The 27,595-nt window shown below is 38.5% G+C and overlaps 1 protein-coding gene across 1 annotated transcript in view; it reads left to right on the top strand.

The window, feature by feature from the left end:
- The window catches only part of FAF1 (Fas associated factor 1), a 171,236-nt gene that overhangs the window by 138,377 nt on the left and 5,264 nt on the right, over nucleotides 1–27,595 (top strand). Inside the window, exons 15-18 of the mRNA XM_005231694.4 lie at nucleotides 1,565–1,653; nucleotides 11,510–11,590; nucleotides 11,958–12,035; nucleotides 16,101–16,316. Of these exons, the coding sequence (XP_005231751.2) occupies nucleotides 1,565–1,653; nucleotides 11,510–11,590; nucleotides 11,958–12,035; nucleotides 16,101–16,316 (464 nt within the window). The remainder of the gene's footprint in view (nucleotides 1–1,564; nucleotides 1,654–11,509; nucleotides 11,591–11,957; nucleotides 12,036–16,100; nucleotides 16,317–27,595) is intronic.

Here is a 27,595-nt window from a genome sequence, read left to right as displayed (position 1 = left end):
ACTTATTTCATACAAGTAATCTTATAAATATCTTGGGTTTATAACTCTGCAGCTTAGTACAGCACCTGTGTTATCGTGCTGAAGTCAGTGGTGTTTATGGGCTTAAATTACTTAACTGCTTTAGCAACTTAGTGACTCAAAGTTATAATGCAATGCAGCTTTATATTCTAAAATAGTCCAAATTATTTCATTAGATTCATTAAGTTTTAATTATTTGTCAGTTTTCTGCAGTCTTTTGAACTAAACTAAAGCAATCATCTCTTGCAGCCTTACAGCTGTGCTTGTTATTTTCCCATGAACTGGGACACTGGCATCTTCTAACAATATGCCCTCAAATGAATGGTAGTCTCTGAAGCCATGCGTGTTGTAGCATGCGGGATAACATTTTCTGCCAAGGTAGCAAATGCTAGAAATGGGAACAATGAGGGCCTTTCAGGGCTGGGTGAGAAGGCATGTTTACAGAAGAGATACAACCATATAGAAACTTAAGTCCTAGTGACGTTTATTGAAATGCAGACTGAGTTCGCTTTTGATTTTTATTTTTTGCTGGGGTTGAAAACTATGGGGACAGTTTTGTGTTCTTTAGTGGTACTGTGGCTTCTGGTTAGTTTACTCCTTTTAAAATATTGATCAGCATCGCCAGTATAAATCTAGCTCTTGTTGATATTGTTCTACTAGGGTCCAAAGGCTGTTTAGGCTGGCAGATATTGTTTATGGGTTTTGACCATTTCTCATGGCCTAAGACCTTTTAACTACTGTGACAAGTGACTCTAATGGGTAGTCTAGTCTTCAGTTTAGAAAGCTAAACCAAAGACTGAGTGCATCTTGGCAGGAAATTAAACTAATCATTCAGTCTTACTGAAAGCTGGAGGCACGCTGGTAGAAAAATGTGAGGAAGTATCTGTTTTCCTATACGTGTGCTGTATTTCTTGATATATCCACAGAGGACTTTTCTGCTATTATCAGCTCTACAAGTTTTATCAGAAGTAAATACCCTGAAGAGAATAAATTATAATATTTGAAATTTTACCACTAGTTATATCTGAATAAAACTGCATGTGCGCAAATGCATTAGATCACTGTATTGTTTTTCACTTAAACCAATGCACTTAGATGGTGCTGCCAACATCCTACCATTTGTTACCTGACTGAGCAATTGCATCAGTCTCCCTGATTAAACCTGGACATTCTAAAACTGTAATATCAGTTTCATGTCAGGGAACCCCAGATACATTACTTTCCTTCAACATGAGCGATTAAAAAAAAAAAAAAAGTTATTCTATGCAAACACAAAAGCAATTGTTCAGATTTGAACCACTTAAAATCTTAGCCTGTGATCAACATTTCTTTGTAAAAGCATTTTCAACAAAAAGGCAAAGTAAAAGCATTCTTCTCAGATACTTGCATTTTCTACTCTTTTTTTTTTTTTTTTTTCCTCTTTTTTTTTTTTTTTTTTTTTGGTCTGGCTATTTCTTATGGATTAATTCTAAAATGACTTCTTTTTTTCTTTTTTTGTTTAATAACTTTAATGATATGAAGTACAGCTCTCTTCCTTTGTTGCTAGGTAACACAACAGTGGATGAGCTAATGATGAGGCTGATGGCTGCAATGGAGATCTTCAGTGCCCAGCAGCAGGAGGACATAAAGGATGAGGTGAGCACTGAAAGTTACTGCAGATACCTACTGGCTTCCGCAGATCACTGGGGATGCAAAATTAACCAGAGGTTTCTTTAGCCAATGAGCTGGGTATTGATGTGTTTTAGTGTGTCTTCCATCATCAGAAATCAAAAATGTTAAAGTCTTGTTTGTGTATTTTTTGGGCCTCTCAAAAAAACACAACCCTCTTCCTATTGGTCTTGTCATTTTCAGTTTGTTTCCTTTTTCTTAATATTAGTCATGAGTAGTTGTTTACATTTACGGTGATATTACAGAGCTTAATATGCCCATACAAGGAAACAACAATCAGCTTTTTTTTCTCAATGACCAGCTCCAAGTCATAGGTAGAAAACAAAAATCCAAGGCACAATATAGTTGCATTTTTTAATTGCATTTTAACAGGAATATGTTGGGTATGGTTTTTTTTAATGCTTTAATAAGAAGGTAAAATTCACATCACAGATGAGTTCCAAGAAAGGTTCAGAACTGAAAACTGTAGAAGCTGATAGAAAGGAAGAAAACAGAAGGAAAGACAGACATATAAAGGCAGACAGAGAAGAGGAAATAAGAGGCAGGAAAAGGAACTAGGAGTGATGGGATTGGAACAGAGAGAGCAACAAGAGACCAGAACAATTTTCCAGAGCAGGGGATATCAATATTTAGGAGAGAAGAAGGTGGGGGCAGGTAAGATAGTGATAGACCTGCCCCAAGAGGATAAAACCAAGTGGGTTTGCAACTGAGAAACATCTGGGTGTAAGGGAAACAAAGCTTAAAGAAAGAGAAGACGCAGTAGCCTTGAGGCCATGACTGCGGAACCGGGAACTGCCTCCTGCATCCCGAGCTCCTGCCAGTCCTTCACTGGGTGGCTGAGAACAGTGACAGTCCAGTAACGTGTGTCCCCATGATAGTCATACAGATGTCTCCTGACTTTTTACTCCAAGTGCTCTACCTGTATAGGGAGAATGGAAACATAATTTTTATACATTCCTCTAAAATCTATCTGTGTCCAAGTCTTCTGTAGACCTTTCTCGCATTTCCTTTTGTTTTTCTGTCACTGAGAGCACTGGTGACATTTCTTCCCCACAGAAGTTCTTTCTAACACACTTTGGCATTCAGAAAACTAATGGAAAATTTCTTAAACTTTGGGGGCAGATTTCCAGACACTATGGGTTCTATACAGAAATAAGGTATTTACTCTACACCTTGGCTCCACTTGATACAAGCACACCAAAAAGGTGATCTTGGACACTTTTGCATTTGAAGCAGGAAGTTTAAAAACAAAAAAAATAACTTCACTTTATGCAATTACTCTTCCAGAGAGGAGTATTTGACAAGCAGTCTGTACTCAATAGAGGGCTTTAGTCTGAAAAAAAAATGCTGCCTTTTTGTGGTTTGCTACGTAGCATGTAGCTTTCTTGTCAGTCTGGTACTTGACAACTTCAAGTGTTCATATATCAACACCTTTTCTTTTTTCGTATCTTACTGCTGTTGGTGCAATTTTTTCCCAAATATTACAATAGCAAACAGGATACAGAATCCGGTTTCTGTTACTGTTTTCTTAATAGCAACAATAAGTCATCATAAAACCACAAGACAAAAAAAAAAAAAAAGGCAGAAAATTCTGTTGTCTTAAAAAGATAAGTCATCTATATAGCTTTGCTGTAAACAGAAGTGTGTGAGAGAGAGAAATAGAGCTGGAAACACTTGTAAATGACTCATTAATGCTTTCATGCTGTTAGTTTATGCAGCTGAACTTCTCCACTTTGCATTTTTAACTTGCATGCACATGAAAGCTTCCAACACAGCTGTTGCATAATTCTGTTTAGACAGCATGTTTTGCAGTGCCCTCTGATGGTTATTTCGGTGCAGGATGACTGTTACCACTGCTAGCTAATGGTACAGGTGCTTGCCTGAGCAGCTACAGCCAGCTTAGGGTGTCGCTTTACTGTCAGCTCCCTGTCACTGGTCATCGACTGATGGTGTAGGCAGGATGCTCAGAACAACATCACCAACTTATCTCACCTGAGAGAAGTGAGTCACTTCGTTAGCTGGTGGTAATAGTCCAGCCAGCAAAATCCTGTGCTTTTGTATCCATGTATTAGTAAAATTTACTGGTATAACCTCATAAAGTTTAATCAGGCAAATTTGGGGCATATTTCTAGAATGTCAAGCGCTAAAATACCACCATTTAACCATCAATTTTATTTAATTTTTAGAATTGTGTGTTTCATTAAGCTTTTTCTTACATACTCTCTGAAGAAATACCTTAAAAACGTTGCGATGCGTATGTGTACTCATAGTAATCCAGCATACCTGTCCTGAGGTACAGTGGTCTGTAATTTAGGCACCTATTTTCTCTCCCAAACTTTCTTAAAGGGAGATCGGTCTGCTGTCCTGTTCTTTCCCCTGCCCCTCCAAGGCTTCTGGATCGATCATGAACCACTGGGCCTTCTGCTTGCTGCCTGTCAGCTGTGTTGACCAGATGACATTTTGGAAATCTCCTGCCCCTTTTGGGCTGCACTGTTGACGTGCCATTCTAGATACGTGGTCTGGCTGTTGTGCTGTCTGTTTTTATGCATTTGTTACTTAAATTGCCATAGTAACAAGCCACAGATAATAAATTACAATCAGCAGTGTACTGACGTCGTGCTCACGTGGCACTTCTGATGAGAAGTGGCCAGTGGATAATTAAACGATGGGTTTGGTGGCACCAACAGCGGCAAGGCCAGTTGGCCAGGCTACAGGCACCCTGGTCATGCAGCCAGGTCTAGGCTCTGAAGTCCAGCCTCAGGCTCTGTGTGCAGAATTACTCCGAGGCTACACTAATGATTTCATACATCTGATGGACATACTTGTCTAGCAATGTTTGCTCCTCTGGCCCGCACTACAAATGTTGATGCCTCAACTACTGCTCAGGCAGCAGGGTTGGGCATCTTTGCAAAGAGGAAACAAGGAGTCTACGGAGTCTGTCCTGTAAGCAAAAGACGGTATCTCAGAGGAGGGACAACCGGCCCCTGCCACCGTGGATTGAGGTGTGAACTGAGATTTTTTGGGGGGGGCCTGACTGAAAAAAGCGCGTAGTGTCAGTTCCTCTTAAGTGTCAATGCCTGGTGCTAGTCTTAAGAAAACAAATAATAATTGTAAAATATCGTACACCCTGGAATGTCCACTTTTAAACGCCCTGTTAGCTAGCTTGCTTCAATTGCATAGTTAAATAATCATCCCAGCGTGGCATGATGGGCCTCAATAGATCCAAGTTAGTTCCTTTGTGAGATTAATGTGAAGAGATACGTGATTAAATCCTGGCATTACAGCCCAACACACCTGTTCTGGGCCGATCCTAAACATTTTTTCTCCATCGCCCGAGGAGGAGGCTTCTCAAAGGATTACAGTAACACTTTTTGACAAGCTTATACAGGGTGGAGTTTCCATGTAATGACAGGGCTTATTTGATGATGTCTCAGTAATGCATTCTTTTTATTTTTGCTGTCAACATTTATTACTGTAGAAGCATTGACTGTTACACAGCTGGTCCAACTTGTCCACATTTAAGTAACAGTAGGTCTCTCATCGTGTTTATTTTTGTCGTTACGCAACACTAGCGCTCCTGCTCTTGGATTAGACTTGAAGGTGGAATTGTAATACCTACAGTTGATTCAAAAACCTTCTTATTTTTACAAATACCAATTAAGGCCTTCACTTTAAACTGTATCTGCTGACACACTGTTCTTTAGTGTGAGAGAGATATACTTAATTTTTAAACTGGAAAAACTGTTGTAAACAGACTCTGAAGATAAGCTATAGAAAAATGTAGACCTGTGGAGTCACCACATTTGCTGTCTGATCTTAGGTGACATCTCTTCTTCCTAGTTACTGCTGCATTGTGAGGAAAATGTAGGTCCTTCCTGACCAATATCTGGATGGAAATTTTAAAAATTATGTAAAAGAAAACAAAACCTCCCAAACAGCAACATAAATTCACCTCCTTTACCCTGCCACAGCTCTTTTGTGGAAGTATGTTTGCATGTCCATCCCAGCTCTCTTGTGGTAGATGGGGCTTTGCTGACCAAATGTTATTTTCATAACTTTGTAGTAAGAAGCCTGGTATCACCACCTTTTCTTCCTCTTCTGCCTCACTGCTGTCAAATGTAAGGGATTTCCTTCTTTTTTTTTTTTTTTTTAATATGATAATTTAACAGGTTTAGCTTCCAACACTTTTTCTCTTTTTTCTTCCAAAGATATTTCCCACAGCCACAAAAGAAGCTAAAGAGGATTGGTCCTAGGACATTCTCCTAATCTGTGGGCTGCTCATCTTTTCCTCCTTCAGATCAGTTGCTTTTCTCCACTCCTCAGCTGCACTTACACTTTGCAGGTAGAGGATGGGCTAAGCGCTTCCATCAGCTGTGCAGGAGACCCCTGCAATTGCTGTTTTCACTGAAGCTTGCGTTAAAATCAGTAGAAATTAGCCATCCGTATACCTTTGATAATCTGTGTTCCAGCTAACACTGCCATGTGTATCATAGTATATGGTACTTGCACGACAAGAGGTTATGAGAATAAATACATGAAATTCATTAAATTCCAAAGCGCATAAGCCTTATGGTGATGACAGCCACCTAACAAAGATTGTGATTTAACCCCTCCAAAAAAATCCAATTAGCACATTTACTAATTATTACTAGTTATAACTAATTAAACTACAGTAATCAAAATGTATTTGATTAAATTTTCCAATTTTTTATTTGTAATATGATAGCACCCCAAACGATAGGTTTCCCATTATGCACTTCACTGCACAGATGCACCAGCAGATACAAGTGCCACCTTCAAGAGTTTATGGCATATTTTGAACTTTGACAAGATGCAAGGTAATGACAGAGGAAAGAAAGAAAATAAAATTAAAGTATCTTTAGTTCATGCGGCTTTTTGGCTGCACGTGTTGATGGCCTTGGTCACTGAATATTGCCTTAGTTTCTTTTAATAAACAGCAGCTTTCCCTGCTGTACAGCCCAGGTGGGTAGGTGTTGTAGCAGGACTGGCTGGCTCATTCCCCATGGAAAGTCACTGCAAGACTGCTTCTTGAAGGTTTGGGGTTTGGTTTTTTTCTTGTCACTTGAGGTATTTCCCAAAAATCAGTATCTGGAACTGGACTTTCAGCCTTCGATACAGGCAGGCATGATCCCTCCAGTGGTTCTGCCTTGTTCTGCCTCCTTGCCCTGCCCCGTCCTGCCTCCCCATCTGTGGTTCTGCCACTGGAGGAGTGTTCGTGTGCTTCATCTTCATCGTTCTCATATGCCTAACACATTCTGTGTACAGTTTTTCCTTCCATATACTCCCCATCATGTATGTTTAAGTTATACAACGTGCAAGTCTGTCATCTTGGTGAGTCAAATTAATGCCTGTCTTGCACTGGTTTGTTTGGACAAAGGGGTGTTTCTCTTTAACGCTCCCATGAATAGCCTGAAGCATTTGCAGATTTTAATTTCAGGAGTGGTTCAGTTAAATGAACTGTCTTTCAGATAAGCATTCAGCATTTGTAAATACATGTGCTTTTTTCTTCCCTCTCCCTTCCCCCTCCCCCATCTTATAACAGCCATTTACTCACTGATGTTCTGAGAAATGTTTTCTGCTCGTGGTTACCTGCTGAACTTCTGTTTCATCCAGTTTTATTTTACAGTAAAACTGATCCCAAACAGCAATAGTTAATAAAGTATAACACATCTCCCTGAGACAAATGAGGTGCAAAGCTGATTCCTGGAGCAAAATCATTAAATCCTACCTTCCTAAACAACAACAATAAATAAAAAAAGTCTAGAAGGGTCAATGCTGACTTGTCCAGCAAAAGATCTCACCAAATAGTCAAATGTATTGTGTATTTTTTTTTCCCCCTGTAGAATATGCAGGAGAAGGGGGCGTTGCTGTCCTAAATGCAGCCAGGAATCCCTCTTTTCCATCATCCTGCCTCTGAAAATGCCTGCTATTAGCTGCTTTGGGGGTAACTTCAACAAATGGTTTAGGGAATAATTATTGGAGAGAGTGACGTGAAATTTCTTCTTAACCTTACATGCAAGTTTTTCTTAGTCTTGTAGCTCTGGATACTACTTAAGAGGAGGTTTCATCTGGTCAGTTGTAACTACTTCATGAATAAAAGTGTTTGCTATTTTTGTTATGACTTTGAATCTGTAATATGTATGACAGCAAAGAAATCCATGGCTGAAGAATATATTCTGTGGATAATAAAGTATCAGTTTTCAATTAAACAATGGCCCCCCTCTTGTTGCGTTGTCAAAACTGGAAAGCAGAGACCTGTGACTTCCTCCCTTAAGGAGCAAAGGAGAGTTGTCTCCATCTCATGCCAAAACCCCTTGGATGTGGATGGGGTTTCACACCACTGATCAGCCGCTGCTGTGGAATTCCGAAATGCCGTGTAACCCCTGCTTCTGATAAAGGCTTTTGAAGTGACCTGGGATAAGCTGTTGTCTGTTCTTGGTTTCTTGAAAAGTTTGGCAACCTTGCCTTCGTTGCAAAAGCCTTGTGGAGATGCGCTTTACTGATGTTCAGTCGATGCTGTGGTTTCTGTAGGCTTTAACAGGAAAGTTGTCAGCTACCTCAAATTTTGTTGATGGAGAAATGTTTTTATTAATTAATTAATTTTAATTAATGATTAGTGGTATGACTGTGCTATTTTTCTTCATTTGCTCTTTGTTAGTACAGTGCAAGATTCTCTTCAAAATATTTTCTTCTGCTTTTCCTGTCACTATTACGAATTTTCTTTTGTTGCCTTCTGGTGAACTTGAGTCATCCTCATACTTTCCATGGTTTCTCTAGAGGAAGAGATGACTAAAATAACAAACTGCATTACAAAAAGGAGAACTGCTTTATCTAACGTTTAAAATTTGTCTAAGTGTAACTCTGAATCAGAGAATATTACAATTTTGCCATAATCTCCATAGAGGAGGCGGTTCCTGTCGAGTGTGAGCAATATCAACAAAACGCAGAAGTAGGTGCAAAAAGACATTTCATAGGGTTACATCTGCTTCTTACCTAAAGAAATGTGGGTGCCAGATTTGTTTTTAAGGTCTGTTTCAGTAAGAACAGTATTGTTTCAATGTGGTATAAAGCTCAGTGGCATGGTCATTTACTTTAGATGTGGCTCACATATTTCCGTGAGGACCAGGCAGTCATGCATAGTAATTCTTCACATTCCTGACATCTTTTTCATAATCCACTTTTAGGATGATGATAACTGCGATGAATAGGGAGGAAATATTTTTTTTTCTTAAATGCCTGGAATTCATGTTTCAATTCTAGTTGTAGAATGTATAGCGTCGGTATTCTTTGCAGTTATCACTGAATTATATAATTTAATCCTATTTCAAAAATTCTTCAGTGACGCTCTCTGTAGGTAAATGAATCCTATGCTCATCACAAGTAGCTTCTAACAACTTCCTGGGGGTTCCTAGACAGTTTGTAAATTGTAAAATAAAAGCCAGTACTCAATTTCTTATAACTCTGGTTAGTATATCATTTTTAAGTGAGTTTTAACTATGTTTATAAATTTTTAATTTTTACTTTTTGAGGGTTGGTTTTGGTTTGGAATGGGGTTGCTTTTGTAAACTAAAGTAACTATATATTAATTGCTAGCAATCTTTGAAGAAAAGAGCCTGTAGTTAAATAGTTGCATCTGGTGTTTCAGCTTTCGAGCATTAGTGGACTTCTGCGGCCTTTGAAATTCAATTAGTGTGTGAAGTTAGGTGTGGTATATGAAGTTGCAAACCATGAAAGTTAAATAAGTTATCTCTGAAATAATTATGAATATTTTTTTTAATGCTTGTCCTCTCACAGATTACCTGAAGTCATCTTCCTATAGTAAGATAATTTGGGAAGAGAGTTTTCGTTCTCACCATTCTAAAATAAATTTACTATATGCTTATGGGAAGTCTCAGCATAGACGGTACAACATTTTTTCCTTTACTGCGACTCTCCATTTATGAAAAGAGTTGGGAAAACCTCTGTGTATTCAAGAAGCTTTCCTCATTTTTGGATAACACAAAAATCAGGCTGTTTAATTATTTCAACACCCCGTCTTCTCAGAAATGGACTATTAATGTAGACAGTTTCTGCTGTCAGGTTTGAGTTAAGTTATGAAGATGTTCCGTGAGCATGGCACACAGAGCTTATCAAGGTCCAAGGAAGCCAGGAAGGGGAAGAGGTTATTCCGCGGTTATTGTCCTTTTTACGTTTTGTAAGAATTACTTGCACTTGTGAACAAAGTGATGGTTTCGCTATCTTCTGTGAATGAAATTTAGGACACACTGATTGTAGAATAATCTTGGGTCCTGTTTCTATAAGGAAGAAGAATTTCCTCTAAAAAGATCTTGTTACTTTCCAACTGGAGGTTGTATACCGTTTCCTGCAATTTGTCCTTTCTTCTTGTGGTTGCATGCTACTGCAGAGCTTTTTAACCACTAATGTGTTAGTTTTGTCTGAGGAACATCTTGGCATGTTTGCATGACATGATAATAACAGTTAACCTGTGCTCCTCCCACTTAAAAATGAGTTTTTGCCAAATAGTGAAGTACTGGGGAGGAGACTGATCACGTTGCAAAAATTATTCCTTTATGTGGAATAAACCTTGCAGATGAATGGGAAAATAAACATAATTCTTAAAAAAGCAACAGCTAGTAGCTTCCAATTTCTATGAAATACAGGGGACAGATTACCCCAGTGCAAGTGCTGTGTTACTGGTAGCTACGGGTGACCTACCAGCAGTCTCTCAGCTAAATCTTACTGGTTTTTGTAGGGACCAGTGCAACCTCTGCAGGGCTCTCTTGGGCAGATTATTAGATGTGAGAGGAGTAAGCACAGGGGAGCAGCAGCTGTCTCTGGCTCCCGAGGCAGAGTAGGATGCTATTGATTATACACTTGGCTTTCTCAGACATCACCCCAGTGCTGTTCCAGCTTTTGGGGATACCCACTTCTTGATCCTCCACCGCGTGAATGATGCCTCGCTTTGTTCTGTGCCTATTGTTAATAAACCTTTGTTTCTTTGTGCTGTGGTCATTAATAAAATACTTTGCTAGGTTTGCTGGCTTGAAGTTGGCATGCTAACCTCAAGTTTCTTGTCTGCCTGCATCCGTCCATTTGAGATGCTTCCGAGCAGGACTTGCTACTTTCCCATCTTTGTATAACATTCCATACTGTGAATTGAGGCCGCTGGATGACACTTCATAGTGATGACCCGGGACAGACCCTGCTGAGGGCGCTTTTCCCAAGGAAGGCCCTGGGAGCAGCCCTTCTCCGGCAGGACACGCCATTACCTGTCGCCAGTCTGAGCAGAGAGCAAATTAAAATCCAGCCTCATCCTCTAAATCATGGTCTGTGCTTCCCTATTACGTGACAGTCCAAACTGTCGGCTGCAGGAGCGCAGTCCTCCACGGCACCAGCCCACCCACACCCCCCAGTGACCCCCTCCCCACGTGGCTGGCACAGGAGGAGGCTGCACCCTCCCGGGGTCTGCGCCGGCCATGGCCCCGGCAAAGATGGCAGGGCAGAGAGCCTTGGTGCCAGATCCAGCCTGCAGGCCAAATCCCTTACGTGGTAATCGAAACAGAGCTGTAGGTAAGTCGTAATTTTTAAAGTCATAATTTTTAAAGCCAAGGCCGCCCTTGAGGCATTTCTGAACTCATTGCCCCTAGCAGGAGTCAGGTGAGTAAGACAGTCCAATACTTTGAAGTCACTGGGGTTAAAGAGTGCTGGTGAACAGAAAGATAGAGATCCACTGGTTCACTGTTTGCTGATATTTTTTGTTTTCTTGTCTCTTCTTTTTCTTTTTTCTTTTTTCTTTCTTTAGGATGAACGTGAAGCCAGAGAAAATGTGAAGAGAGAGCAGGATGAAGCGTACCGCATCTCGCTGGAGGCTGACCGAGCGAAGGTCTGTGCGGCATGAAGTGATGGCGTGAATGTTGGGCTGGGAACCTCTCCACAGCGGGTGGAATCTCTGGCGCAGAGGACTTGCCCGCCTTTGGTCCTTCTGTTTCAGATGAGATGGCTGCTGCAGGAGTCATTACTGCCCTCAGGGGTTGTGAAATGGCACTGGGTACAGTCACTGGGAGTAGACTTGACTGCATCTTCTTGCTAAAGCAGTCCTGGCCCCACTTAATAATAGAAGTTGGGGAAGGAATGACAGGAAAAGATCACTTAATAAATATCCTATTTCTTATAGTAATTTCTACAGAAAAGTTGAGAAGTTCTGTGGAAAGCGAGGTGATACATGTGTGATTGCTGTTTGTGTTTATTAGAGGGAAGCGCAAGAGAGAGAAATGGCAGAGCAGTTTCGCTTGGAACAAATTCGGAAAGAACAGGAGGAAGAACGTGAGGTGGGATGTTTTACCTTTTCTGACAGCTTTTTGGATTCATTTTGGAAGCTTTATGGACACTGCAACTTTCATTCAACATAGAAACTTCAGTTCAAAGTGTACTTTTTATATGAACATCAACCTGGTTTTCAATTAATTTCTTACCACATATATATAAAAGTGCAGCTAAATCATTTTCATCCACTCTTTTAATAGCTTTTCTGTTCTAGCATCTGGGTCACATTTACATCATTTTGGTCTCAATTACAGCCAGGTATGGATAGACCTGCTAACAGGAAGCTCATGAAATGAGTTCCATAAATGGTGGAATCATTGGGAACCTCTAACCTTGTTTCTGCAGGCACTCCTTTTAAAAATATAATACTGTGAAGCCCTTTCATTTCTTCTAGGAAGTAGCACAAAGCCTAGCAGTAATTCTGATCAAACAAGTTGCCATATTTAATTTAGGGGACACAACACTTAAAAAAAAAAAAATGAAGAAAATGCAAAATCTAGAAAATTGGATTAATGGTACATTTTTAAATTTTTACACAATCTTCTACAGAATCTTCCATAGAATGAAGATTGTGTTTAAATGAACACTTTACATCTCTAGGCCTATACAAGAAAATAGAAATCATGTGCTGTAAAGAGTGCTGTTCCTTGAACTCTGTTATTTTGTAGATTCTCTTAATTTTGTAGATTCTGAGGGTCCCAGTGCCTCTCAGAGGTGGCTCCTGCAGCCCCTTTCAGGATCTAGGCTAGCTCCTGTCCCAGCTGCCTGTCTATGTAGATATTTACATAAAGCATCGTGTACACGAATATACTTGTATTAGTGACTTCCTCTTTTTCACCTCCTGGCAAATAGAAAATGTGGTGAAAAGGCTGGGGTACAGCCCTGACTCTGTCCCTGAAGTCCCATCACATTTCAAAGGACAGGTATCATTAAAATATTTCCATCTGTTCTGTAAAGTTCTTGAAATATAAGTCCTTACAGACCTGCTGTGAGACACAGCTGATGCTAGAAAAAGGACTTTGAAACCCTTGGATAAAATTTTCAAAATAAAACTGATACTCAAATATAAATATCTTGATTAAAATCACAGTTGTTGTCCTTTGACTTCTAGGCCTATAAGATTCTGTGAGCAAGTGGCTAATGAATACAAAACTATATCCACATCCCTAGTGAATATTTGTTTGCTGAGTATGTTTCCACTATGATATCAAATGTAAATGAAATATAAATATTGGAAGTATTTATTCATTTATATAAAGTATCAGGGTTCCAGTATTTTTGGTGGACCTAATGTAACTTCTTTGCTTTGACTCTTACTGATTATGGAGATTGGAAATTTGGAATTATATTCTCATGTAATTCTTCACTTAGTTAAAGTCCTTGGAACTCATGGAATCCTGAGAAATCACAGCCTTGCGTATCCCCCCTGATACGTGACTTAAAAGTATACTTGACATTTCAGTCTTGTGTACTTTGCTGATATATGAAAAGAACGAATTATACAACTGCAAAAAAGTTGGCTATGAACACATTTATTATTCCCTGAGATAAATCCAATAAACAAACTTATGAGCAATGCATTTGCGATATTTTTTTTTTTACCAAGATAATTGCATTAAAAAAACTGAACCATTTAAGCACTCAAGAACCTTTTAAACGGTACTGCTGTTGTAAATACTAAACTCAGTTTGACCAGCAGTATTGAATGGCTTGGGAAAGATGCAGTCCGCGTCTTTCTTATCCTGCAGTATCTGATGACATATTTAGCTCCTGTTGTTAACGTAAGCCGAGAAAGGAAGCTAAAACACAACTGAAGGAGCAGTGTACAAAACCAGACTGTGAGAATTGTGTCAATAATTGTAAGATGGCAATTCTGTGAGGTTAATAGCAATGGAACGTAAATCAGTGCTGTAGCAGTAACAGACCGTTAAGCCATCAGCTCACACTCAGAATCAAGTAAGAATATCTTTTTCTTTAAGTAATTTTGCATGCATAGAAACAATAATTACTTCTGCTTTACTATATCTGCTCCTGAACCTTTTCTGATACCTTGGCCTTCTGGAAATTGTTTTCTTACTGGTCCATGTTATCAAAATATACCTGGGCTTCCCTGTTTTAATGTAGAGTGCAGTAATGAAAAGAATAGGATCTGTTTGCGCAGTAGAACAAAAGGGATTTTAACAATAATGTTTACTAACACTCCCCATTTTCAAGTATACAGATTACTTATACTGAATTGTTCTGCAACAGTGTTTACTTACAGAAGTGACTTTACGTTCAGTTTGTATATTTAAAATCTGACTATTGAGCTATTCACATACTGAACATCTTTTTATCAACACACTGGAATTGCTTGTTCAGGTTCAAGAGTTTTTAATGTGATCCATCACATCATTGTTTTCTGGCTTGGTTTGCTGGTACAGAATATCCATTGTAAATTGCCATTTTATTTTTAAGCCTTGGAGACTAGTTACTTTGGGGAGCGACGCACTCTTTGCACAAAGAAAAGAGCTCTAATGAGCTACTGTTGTTTATTTTTCTATAATATAATTGATTGGGTTCAGTAAATAATGTAGCATCTGTTGTTATACTGTGTGGGGAAATGTCAAAACAGAAAGATAGTAAGCAGGTGGTTTAGAATGGAGAGAGAGAAAATTAAAATAGAATCTATTTAAAATATAATCTCATAGTAGATGAGCAAAAATGAACTCAAGTTCTATGTATAAATATTTATACTGAGATATAATTTGCTCAGAGGTTCGTGTGTAAGAAGTAGCCTGTTTAAAAGCCTTTGTCATCTTCCTTCTGCCCAGTCCTTTCTCTTTAATGTAATCACCCTCCATCAGTTTCTGTTACTAAATGACCTTGGGGGGGGTTTCAAAGGCACGAATAGCAACTGTGTATCTTGACAGTTCCTTGGAAATTGGGACAAATCCATGCCTGACTGCCTCTTCAGTTTGAAAAACTGTCTTGTAGGTATATTTTGGGGGAGGCCGTATGATCATGCTGCTTCTTCCATCCCTCAGCATTCTCATTAGCTGCTGCCTTAAGTGAGGTGATACCGTAACAAGGCTGCTTTCTAAGTATGATCTAATTTTTAATAGGTGCCAGTGCCCGTCCATGAGTACCGACAGCACTCAGTACCCTCGAATATGAATCCCATCTTGTTCAGCTGTCTTCATATTAGGCATCATTTAAAAAAAAAAAAATTATGATCAAAGTATTAGTGTTGTAGTAGCTCCCAGAGGCAGAGGACAGAAAATGTGGACTTGGTTCCTGCCCTTAAGATCGTGAATCAGTAGGATACACAATATTAGCAGGAAGACAATCGTACACATTTTTGGATGTGTAATGTCATTGCAGTTTTGGGGCTGATTTCATCATGCAAGCTGTCGCAGAAAATGTGCACACCTAAGCTTGGAACCATCTTCCTGCAAATCATAATAATTGCTTGCTTTAAATCTTAAAGCTCCCATTTCTGTTCTCCCAGTTTTCTTCTTTGACCATTCCTACTTTTATATGTATTCTGTGTATCTAATGTACCTTCGTGATATTTTTAACTAGATCTTTTAACAGCATTCTGGTTTGTTACAGTAAATCTCCCACATATATTTCTTTTTACTCTGAACTGCCACTAAGGGTCTTGTCTTTGCTGCAAATGGTCAATTACTCTGTGCAAGAGGCAGGCAATTTGATAAATGCATTTAAAGAAATATTTTTACTGTCTTTTAATTTATACCCTTTAAGGAAGCAATTGGCCACTTGACAATTATTCTCTCATTCAAATTTTTTCCAAGGCTTTCTGCCAAATGATTAAATTACTTTCCCCATCGTGCATTAACTGTAGACCTAATAATATGTGTTATAAAGAAGGATTTATTTTAATTAGTTGTCTGGTGGGCTGTTATTAAGGAATGAATAAAAATGATTTTGTCATTGAGATATAAAGCACAGCTATGGCTGTGGAGTACTGTGGCACACCTTGAAGTTCTAGAAGAAAAAAAAAGGAAAGCTTTCTGTCGTCGTCTGTGCTAGCATTGCAACCTAAATAGTTATTTTTCCTTCTTCAGGCTATCAGGCTTTCTCTTGAGCAATCTTTGCCTCCTGAACCAAAAGAGGAGAGCACAGAGTCTGTCAGTAAACTGCGTATTCGGACACCCAGCGGAGAATTCTTTGAGCGACGTTTCCTGGCCAGCAGCAAGCTGCAGGTTGTCTTTGATTTTGTGGCTTCCAAGGGATATCCTTGGGAGGAGTACAAGCTGCTGGGCACCTTTCCAAGGAGAGATGTGAGTAAATGTACCTTTCAATAATAAATACCACTACTTCTTACTCTTGTGTGTTTTCAGTGACATTGTAAAAAATCTTCCATTTCTGAAACAAGTTGTGGACCATATTCAGTGAAAACTACAGAAACGCTGAGCCAGCATTGCTCAGGTCCTGTTTTGAAGGAAGCCACATGGCTGTTAGTACGCTGTTTAGGTCTGTTACGGGCTGGTACTTTGGAGTTTTCTGGTTTTGCCATTTTGATAGATTTAATGTTATAAACAAGGAAGGCTAAGTGTCAGAAAGTATACAGTTATGAGGTAATCAGGGCATTCTAATAAATTATTCATCCACCTGTTACATAATACCAGTAAATAATCATTTATGTCTCCTAACTCAAAATTCTAATTACGTACCTGCTGTGACCGATTTTCAAAATCAATACTACTTACAAAATCCAATTAAATTCTGTTGATTTATCAACAGATATTTGCATGCTGATTACTAAGCTTCTTTGAAAATATACCTGTATGTTTTCTGCTCTGTTACAAATTAACTTTAATTTCTTATTTAGCCATTGTTACCACAAAGGTAAAAGTCAACGAGTCCAACTGTGCAGTGATTACATGGGGCCCTGTACAAAAGGCAAAGGTAACACACTACAGAGATGACAGAACAAAGCCAAGCAGTGATGGGTGAAGTTCAGGAGTTTTTTGGCCGTACTGTCTCACTGCTGCAAAGACACGGGGGCAGCTCTGGATCAGCCGGGAGTTTCATTTGCTGGGGGCATCCCCAGGTGACCAGTTAAGCCATTTTTCATCTAAGGAGCTCAGTAACTTGGGTTGCTTTTCCATTTTGTTTCCCATCACTGCCCCTGCAGGAAGTTGACTAGGAATAAGTCTCTGATTAGTGTGTTTATGGTACTGTTTTCCAGTATGGTAACAGGTATCTCTTGCGTTATCATCTTATTTGTAAGTACTCCAAAGGGTCACAAGTACTCCGAAGGGGAGTAGAATAATGTCCTTAGCAAGCATACAACCTTGCAAGTGGATGTGACTTCTGACTAATTTCTGGCATAACTCTGTGAACAGGATTGTAGTCCTTGCAGCTGTTCTTCCATCTCCTCTTATACTGAGAATCCCAAGTCAGATTGAAAAGCATTTAAGGAATCTCATTAAGCACTGATTAACTTTACTCCTTAAGCATGTAATATCATTTCCAGTGGAACCAAAGACTAGAAGTCATCTGTGTTTCCAGGATTACTGATCCTTCAGTTTACTTGACAGAAGAACAGTCTTCTACAGTCTAAACAGTGTTTTTGTGTATTTAAAATGTTCTGCAAGTCATACCTCCCTACCTGTAGGTATGTCTTAGTACATGTTCAATGTAAAAAACACTACAGATATATTACTCTAAATTTTTACATTTGTTTTTCACTTTAGACTGGCTGTTTCTGTACTTAATCACATCATCATCACTGTTAATTTTAGTCCTCTCTAACAAACTCAAAAATTGATCAGACTCACATAAGAGCAAATTAAAAATGGAGTAGAAGAGGAAAAAGACCAGTAAATTAGAACAGGCTGCCATTTCAGTATGTTTGTGAAACTCTCGGGGGGAAAAAATACTGAGGCAAAGAAAGGAGAATTTAGTGGCAGGGTGTGGAGCCGTTGGTCTGCTGTGTGGGAAGCAAAGACCATGTAATCTTTTTTTCTATCTTCTCCAACCTAATAATGCCATATATGACATAAATGATTCATGTCAATTGACTTAGTGGCCATGTATGAATCCGGTTGCCATTGTGACCACCAGAGCTACAACAGTCAAAAAATAACCCCCAGGGGTTTGCTAACAACTGAGAACTATAAATGACATCTGCCATGTTCCCCAGGTTTGGAAAGTTGGTAGTGTGCAACTCCACAGACCGTCTCAAAAAAAAAAAAAAAAGTAATTTATGGATACCTTGGAAATACAGTAAAAGTACTCATTGCCTTAGGCTTTGTGGTATATAGCCTCTTAAAAATACACTGTAAGTTGTCAAGACCCTTCTGCTATGTGATACATATCACAAACACCCATTGAAAGCTGTGCAACAAGAACAGAGTGCTGGGGATGCTTGTGCTCCAGAAAACAATAGCATTTAGAATGTCTGTATTTAAACTATACATACCATTTTTGAAAAAATGGTTGAAAGTATCAGAATTACTTTGCTGGAGTTTTTGCTGTGGTAAGATTAAAACATGTTCTCAAGGTAATATTTTTTTCTTCTATCCTAATTTGTGTTATGGTAAGATACATACCCCCAAAAGTGTTTCTGTCTTATCAAAACAAGGGGATTATCTTCTAGCAAATCAGCATTCTCTCATAATAAAACTTGTTAGAGCATTTTTACCTGCTTTTCAAAGCCATCAGTTTTGATACAGTGGTTTTGAAGTATTTTTACTTCTTTGGTAAATAAAAATTCATTAGTTCTTAGTTCTGTGTTCCACTTGCTTACACAGCTATCCTTAGCTAACTAAAAGTTGGTATCATAACCCTATTGTAAATACAAACTTCTATACATGAGTAAATACACAGATTAACCTTTTCCAGACACTACTTGTAGATTTTAAAGCAGCAGTGACATTCCAAAGCAGTTAAGCACAGGCAGTGACTTGTTACTGGGTCTTTGTCCCCAACTGTGTTGTTCTTTCTACGGGTGATGAAATGAGCTGTTACCCACTGCCTCTCTCAGTACCTTAACGAAGGCAGCACCGCATACCGTACCAGCAGGCGTGTGTCATGTGGGTGAACCCGGGCCAGCAGGTAACCTGTACCTCTGACCAAAAATACTGGGCACGCACATCTTTTGGAGCAAAAAGCTGTATTGTAAGTTCTTCGCGTTATTCTTAAGTGCACCTGCAAAGGCTTTATGGAAGCAAATGTGTGCGCTATTTAAATGTAAGTGCTGATTTTCAAATTCTAGATGCCTTTCTTCCAAGAACTGCTCTAATCTTCAAAATGCATTTAACTATAACAAAAAAAAGCTTGCCCTAAGCATATGAGCATGCTTAGTCAACCTCCTCACTCAGCATTTCTTCTAAGTCCCTTTCTCTTAAAAGCCTTCCCAACACTCATGTCGGTAGTCCTGTCGATCTGCCAGCTGCAAGATCCACCTTCTCCCAGTACCCTGGAGGCTTCCCAGATGTTCAGTTCCTCACTCCCTTCTGTGGCTGAGATCTGCTGAAGTCTTCCTCAAACCCTTTAACATCTCACGGAGCGGGCATTTCACCACACCGCAGGCAGGAGGCTGAAGTGTACCAGGTCTAGCTGCAACTGTCGGTGGAACGTGCAGAACAGATTTACCCAAACTGGGCTTCAGCCACCCTGCTAGGTTTAATGATACATTTGTGAATGGTTTATGGCATCTCTCGGGAAGGGAGGTCCTGTTATGCTTTCTCCTTTGACAGACTATTTTTGAAAGACTGAATTTATTAACTTCTTGTGAAAAAATCAAACTTCCAACCTGTAATTTCTTCTGCTCGGTTCTCCATAAGGTGGAGCATTAGTTATGTATTTGAGAGTGTGCCTTTTGCAGACACAGCATTAGAGACTTAAGCTCTTTATTTACTGTATCTGGAAGCCCTGGTAAGCCAAGACTTCTACAGTATTTTACATTTTATTTTTCTGAGCCACAGCTTAGGATCAGGTGGCAGTTAAGTCACTTAAGGTTATTTAAATGCATCTAAAATGTTGCTTAATAATTCAGAACCGGTTTGCTCTGTTTAGAGTATGAAGATTTTTTAAATCCTTTTAATTAACCAATTTCAACAGCAGTTTAAATAAACAGAAACAAAAATCTGTCTCCCTTGAAAGGGCAGAAAATAAATTTAACTCAAACTGCATGTCAATTTAAATTAGGTATGATCAGGATTTCAGTAAATTTAGGGGCAGACAATTCTTAATATTATATGGGAGTATACAGTGAGAGATTCCTCCAAACCCAAATGTAAGCATTCATTCCTGTGCTCTGGCAGGGGTAATCTTTGACACCCATTTGGTGAAATTTGGTGACACCTATTTGGTGAAAATAACTCCACAGAATAGTAAGTTTAGCTGCAGCACTCAGCAGGTAACTGAGTGTTGTTACCCTCTGTTCTCGGAAGGGTAATGTTTGAGCATGATCCCTGTACTGCTATGCCAGATAGTTTGGCAGTTTTGTGTATCAGCACTAGAAGCCATCCTTTGTAAGGGTTATTGTGCGTTTCACCCAGTGCAAACTACTTCCTTCAAATAACCTACTTCTAAACTCATTAGGTGGTGTTTAAACTCTTTAAATAGTTAATGAAAGAGTTATATGTCCAGGACCTTTTCTCTGGCTTTTAACATCCTTTCCCTAATCATCACCTTGATAGAAAGATGGAAGAAAGGTGTTTTCATCAGAAAAGATTCATGCAATGTCATGATTATTTATACCCAATAGCGCTTTTAGTAACTTCACATAAATCAGGAAGGTAGCTTGAATAACTGTCTTATGGCAAAGGGGGATTTCAGATGAATGAAATACTTTTCTGATATGTTCAAAAAGATTTGAGAATATTTTTGTAAGTTCAGGGAAAATTTAACATGTGGTCCATGTAATTTTTCCAGTCATTTCAGTTACTGATATTTGTATTTCCTACTTCGTAAAGGAGTACTCATCTGTTTTAATTCACATAATTTAAAATTTTTCAGGTCAAGGTAGATCTGATGGTGGCATATATTTTTCAGCTCTGATCTAGCTTACACAAGGCCACAGCTACCTACAAAGGTAGACCTCCCTCCTCTTCTCATTTACAACTCTCCTTAAGTCGATACTACCTGCCCTTGTCTTTCCTCTCTTTTGGGATATGTTGTTATTTTATTTATCCAAGCAGTTGAATTTAGTTTAGTTAAGAGGCTGAGAAGTTGCCTAAGCAATCTGGCCATACCAGACTAGCATCTTCCCACGCCTCTTTTGGCAGCATAATTTCTGATCGTTCTTCCCGATGACGTTTAACAGTAGAACAATTGGACTGATTAACCTTGAGTGTAAGAGAAATGGACCATATATCGTTGCAGCCAGAATGCTGAAGCATTTGCAGCCCCTAGATTTTATTGCTTTTAACAAGTTTGCTCACAAAGAATAGTATTGCAGTCTTGCGGTCAGCAGCTACAAAGGGAGGTGATGATATTCTTGCCTTACTGAAGTCAACAGCAGTACTTTTAGAGAATATTGAGTAGATTTTGCTTCTTGAAATGTGATGTTTACTTTTGTGGAAATAAAATTTCCGTATAGGTAGTCAAAAATTCTGGAAGCATTACAGAAAGATTTTTCATAATGTTTTCTTCCAAGAAAACAGACTTGATCTGGCTTTTCGGACCTGGTGTCTTGCGTAAGTAACTGTGCTATTGAAAGAGAAAGATTAAAGCCTTTCATGTATCAGGTCACTAAAAGGAGACGGAAGGAATGTCTTCCTCATCTCGTAGGTGTAAGCTTATTCTAAAAAGAAATAGAATTACATTCTGTAGGTCAATATAGTTTTTGATCTCTTACAACAACTATTTGAATATGGGCAATGTGCAACCAATTTCAGGAAATAGCTGTGCATTTCAGATGAGCTGGTTTACTTAAGACTTGCTAAAGTAAGCAAGCGTTCACCACAACGCTGAATACTCAATGCGGTATGTGAATTTTCAGTTGAGTCATCCTCATTAGTTAACCCAATGACTAATGCCAACCATGTGATTATATATTCCACCCAAGCACATCCCTTGGACCAAAAGTGCTCTTTTATTCAGCACTGCCCCATTTTACAAAACATTTATTTCAGGGGAGGCATGTTATTGTTCACAGGAAGATGCCTTTGTTAAGGTGCAGAGCTTTGCTGTTGCATATGACGTTATCCAGCATAAAACTGGGCCTGACGTTTTGTACTTTTTCCCTGGAATTCATGCTTAATGTCTGTTTTGTGGGCTTTCCTCCCCTTATAGGAAGAAAATGTAATGATAAAATACCAATAAAGAGCCTTTGTAATAGTATGATACTAAGAATGCTGTGTCTGGTTACCAGAAAATTTAATGATCTCCTGCTGCTTTGGTAATTGCATAAGTAATACATCAGACTAAATCACCAAAGCAGTCTTAGGAGCGCTTTTTATTCTATTTACCTATCTACCAATCACAATGTTATGTGTAGATATCATTGTGTAGATACTGTAGATATCATTGTGCTATCTGAACATCTTAATCCTTTGAACTAGTGATAAAAATCCTTTTGGATTGTTTTTCCATGCAGTTATAATTAAGTGCACATGAATATCAAATCCTGGGTCATTCTCCTGTGAGTGACTGTGTTCACATCCGTTCCCCTTTGGGATGTATGCTAAGCAAAGTTCTTGCAGTTCATTTGGAGCACTAAATGTATTTGTATGTTTTCAGACTTCCAGAAGATGTAGCTGTTGGTTTCCTTTCAGTGAAAGCTATGGTATTTCTGGGGACATGATCTTCCTTCTTTGTAGCTAGTACATCTTTAATTAAATACATGAATAATTGTTAGCTCAATGTAAGCACACTGGCAGTGGTGCCCACAAGTAACAGACTGGTTTGCTCCTTGGCACAGCAGAAAGGATGCTTAACATGCAACTGCTCTCATCTGTAAATGCCAGTACTTAAAGCTTTTCTCTACTCAGCAAGAAAAGTAAAAGTAAATAGTGGGAAGGAGCAGGTGATGGAGCTCTTCCACCCGCAGGTCCCTTGTCAGGAAAAGACCTGTTCCAGGGTTTTCTGTCAGCTTCTCTTTTTCCAAGAAACCGCATAAAGAATTCCTAAATAGATCAAAGATTTCAAACCAGAAAGAAGGAAAGGAGGAAAGAAGAAAATCTGAAGAGAGCTTTACAGCACCTTCCTCTTCCCTCACAATCTGAAGTCCTCCAGCGTCGGAGCTGTTGGCACTGTGGGGACCAGCACTGTCTTGTTCAGTACCTGCAGGTAACTCCTCTGAGTGACAGCACCTGCGACTTCTTGCTCTCAACATACAAGGCAACTGGCATAATACTTTAACGCCATCAATACCACATCAACAAAAGTCACATTACTGAAAGAGAATTTACTTAACTGAAATACTTTTGTGTTTTCACTTCTCCTGCCAGAACGAAAAGATGTATTTGTTATTTTGTCATTGAAAATGAGCTGTTGAAAGGCTAGATGAAGGTGCGGCCTTTTTGTAGTGATGTTTTTAGTAAGAGTGATTCTTAAAAATAAATACAAAACAGATACTCGGTGATGTTAGTAACTGGATGTATTTTGGCTGTGTTTGGGGGAAATACTGATCACTCAACAAAATTTCTGATCTTGGGCTAAAAAGAAGCACAGAAGTATCTCAGAGCTACCCAGGTGGAACTGCTGCACAAACCAGTTCTTAATGTCTTTTATTGGAAGGTAGATAGTTAATATATTTCTTTTACTACGCAGTGGTAAAAAGTCATAGGATTTGGGTAAAATTTTTTTTTTTCTTTTTTTTTAAACAACATTAACATCAGGGCTTTGTTTACTTTTGGTGCAAGAATGATTAGTGTTTGTTGGGGGCTTTTTAAGCTCTGTTCTACAAACATGAGGTATTTTTCCCATTTAAAAAATCAAATTTTAATGTAGAATTGTGAATTCATAATGTTGAACTTTTAAAAAGCACCCAATAGTCCAGGCATCACTGTACAAATACAGCAACACTGGGGTTTGGCTTATCCTTATTATTTACATTGCCCTGTCATTATGCTTAGGATTTTAACAGAGAACACAGTTGCTATCTTAATTTACTGTCTAAGAAGTCAAGTAATGCAAGTCAGGTTTATAAGCCTTCAGTCATTAAAATCTACGCAGCAGATTCTTTTCTAATATAAATTATGTTAAGGCAATGAAAATTTACACTATGCAAACAGTGGCGGCATCTCAGCTATCTCAGAGCTGCACAGCTTTTCCAAGAGAGTGGAAAGAATGCTCAAAGTAGAGGATAGAGTGTCACAATTTTCTGTTTTATCAACATCTGTTACTTTGCTTAGTAAATGTATTTTTACATATGCTTAATCTAAAATACGGTTTTGAGAAAATCTCTTCGGAGAAGATAGTGTGACATATCTGGATTAAAGTTTTGTACTTAGACAGAGACTAAAGTCTTTTACTATGACATATTTTTCCTTGTTTGTGATGGCTGTCTTCAATTCAGATGTAAATTGTCTCCCAAGTTTATTCAACTAAACCAGATCTAATTGCATATATTTCTATAAGGTAACGCTACTTTTGTTTGTTGCACTAGTTGAGCGTATTATCTGTGTAACCCAGATATTTCAATAGGTAGAAAGGATTCGCTGTATTTGTTTGTGTGTCATTCTGAAAATATAGTTTTTTAAACAGATCTGGTACTTTACCAGGTGTGCCTTTAAGTGATTTCTATTGCATTTATAGTTTAGGAGGATTAGGAAAGAGAGTAAAAGAACTCTTTGTCCGTTGGATTCATTAAATGTATTCATGCGTGTGTAAGTGGTATAGAGGCTGGCTACTTGGGAATCAGATCCTTGTCCTAGGGTGCAGAGAAAGGTGAAGGGTGTGATATTTACTGCTTGTGTAAGTGTCATAATAATTGTGTATTCGATTCTTTATTTTTAAATTACCTTCCTGAGCATTAAGACTTTTTTTTTTGTATTTATCTTTTCCCTGCAGAGTTAGGGAGGGTAAGGAACCACACCTTTGAAATGGTAGAAGTACAGCTGTACAGGATGTGAGTGTGTACTAGGACAGATAGGTCAGCAAAGGCAAAGACAGAAATAACACAAAAATTACTCTAGAAGGAAAAAGACTTTGCTACAAGAATGTATAAAATTCTTGTTTAAACTAGTATTAATTTTTGTTACTGCGTTATTAAAAAACCCACAAAATTTATTCAGAATAAAGTATAAGTAGCTGCTTCACTCTTACAAGAGAAATACAAGGGTTATCGTTACTGTCTTTTGGTTTTGTGCAGTTTTCAATCATTCAAACTTCTAAGTGCCACGGAGAGGCTTCAAACAGACTAGCTAGTGCATAGTTGAAATAACTGCCACAGAATTAATTTAAAGAAATACCTATTAAAGCAATAAATTTCCTGCGCACCAAACCAACATCAGTTATATGACAAAGCTTTTTAAAAGATATAGTCTTTGTTCCAGTGCACTGAAGCATAAGGTCCTGTAAAATTGTATCCACAGTTGGAAGAAAAGTCCTGTTTTACCAACTGAAAACCTATTTCAGTGAAACTGCAACATTTTGCAGCTGCAGGGCAAGATCTAACACTGGTCAAAATAATGTTCTGTTACCACCCTCTGGTCACGTTGCTAGAGTGAGTCTTCCCTGAAGAGAGGGGAGTGTTAAAAGTTTGCATAGAAGGTGGTTTGCCTGAAGATTAAAACTCCCAGGGCACTCACTGCTTTGGCTTTGGGGCAGCCCTGAGCGCGCCTGTGTGTTATTCTACAGAGCTTCAGTATTAGTAATGTCACTGTCACTTGAGTTATACTCTCTTAGCATCTAAACATTGTCTCCTTCCTCTGCCGCCCTCCTCACTATATAAACCTGAAACAACTTAGAGCCTCTTTTTAAGGAGTTTTCAGTTACATGTCATTATAATAGAAAGTACTTACCTTAACAAAAGCATAAAGTATTTTTTAAAACTACATTCACCTTATCAGCTGTTATCACCATATGACGTGAATGGATTCAAACCGCATGCATATGACTGGTAGAAAGTTATTTTAGGACTTGAAAATACAGAGAGACACTATGCTTTTTGCATTTGTTTAGGCCTTTAACAAATGCTGAGCGCTTACCTTGGTGAATTTTGCGACCTTAATCAAGAATATGTTGATTTCACCACACGGGTACCTACATAATCTCACGGAATTCAACAGGATCCAATCAGATTTGTTATATAAACACATGCTTAAAATGGCTTCCTGTGTAATTTCTAACAGCATAGAAGAAATCTTCAAATAATAAAGGTATAGGAGTTTGGGACAATGTAACTTATATAACATGCAAAGCTGTTTAGAAGAGTGCCATGCAATGACATCAGTGCAAAGGATTGTCAGCACTGAAGTGGACTCCAGAATTTATCCTAAAGGTAATGAAACAAGGTACACAGATACAAATATGAAGGCATTTTATACTTTGCATTATTAAATAACCCACCTAAATTTAAGTGAATGAAATTCATTAGAACACTACATTGGACACACCTGTGCAGGCTACAGCTCTTCCGGGGTCCTTTGATCTCTATTATATATTGCTCTTAGATTTCTAATTCTGTTTTAAAATACTGTAAGTTACAGAACATCTTAGGTCTTATATTTCATATATTTACAAGAGAAACCATTTCTTTTGGTAGGAAATGTGTTCACTACTAAGGCTTCTATTCTTTGTAGTAAACAACATATTTACAAACCACAAATAACAAAGTAGAAGCTGCAGAAGGGTTATGGTGTGATAATTAAGTACAATGGCGACCCATATGAACAGAAAATGCCAAGGAGCTAAAACAAAGCAACAACAGCTTTGTTTGTTGACAGATGTAGGAGCCATATTGTTAGTTAATTGGGTAATGGTGTAAACATTTGCAAACTCTGCTGTCCCTCAGTGAATTAAGCAGCACACTGAAATTACGGTGAAAAGCTGCACAGTCCTTTAACTGCAGGTACCGCACAGTGCTTGTAGCTAACCTTCTGAGTACAAAAACACTGAGGAAGGGACATAATGTGTTGTTATTATTTAAGGTACTTGAAGTTTGCAAACTTTAGAGTTTAGACTGGGATATGTATCTTGAATTACGCTCAAGTGAATAAAATAGGTTTCTGTATGGTTACAGTCTGGAAGATTGTGTTCATTGCCTAGGCTTGGTTTTCAGATTTTTTTTTTTTTTTTCCAAATGCAGAAGAGACTTCCTCTGTCTTCCCTAGCTTTTCTTACAGAAAAAAAGGTTGCAGGATTTGAAAACAGGGAAGTCTAATTAGATACTGGCTTGAACGGAAAAGAAGGAAGATTGCTTCTCTCAGGTGCACAATACCTCTTCTGCTGTGAATTGCAGAGACCCCTATTTACCGCACTTTCTGTGCCTATCTGCAATAATGGACTGTAGCAGAATACCAAAACATTAAAAAATGCAACAAGGTACTTAATTAGCATACTTCTGTAATCACAAACTTAAATGCACTACTTTGGCTGTTTTTTACATAACAGGTTTGCTTTCTAAGATAATAACCTTTCAATAATTTAAGCAGCATCT

The sequence above is a fragment of the Falco peregrinus genome, chromosome 10, assembly GCF_023634155.1.
Source record: "Falco peregrinus isolate bFalPer1 chromosome 10, bFalPer1.pri, whole genome shotgun sequence".
Taxonomy (NCBI): domain Eukaryota; kingdom Metazoa; phylum Chordata; class Aves; order Falconiformes; family Falconidae; genus Falco; species Falco peregrinus.
This window is presented reverse-complemented; position numbering and strand designations above follow the sequence as displayed.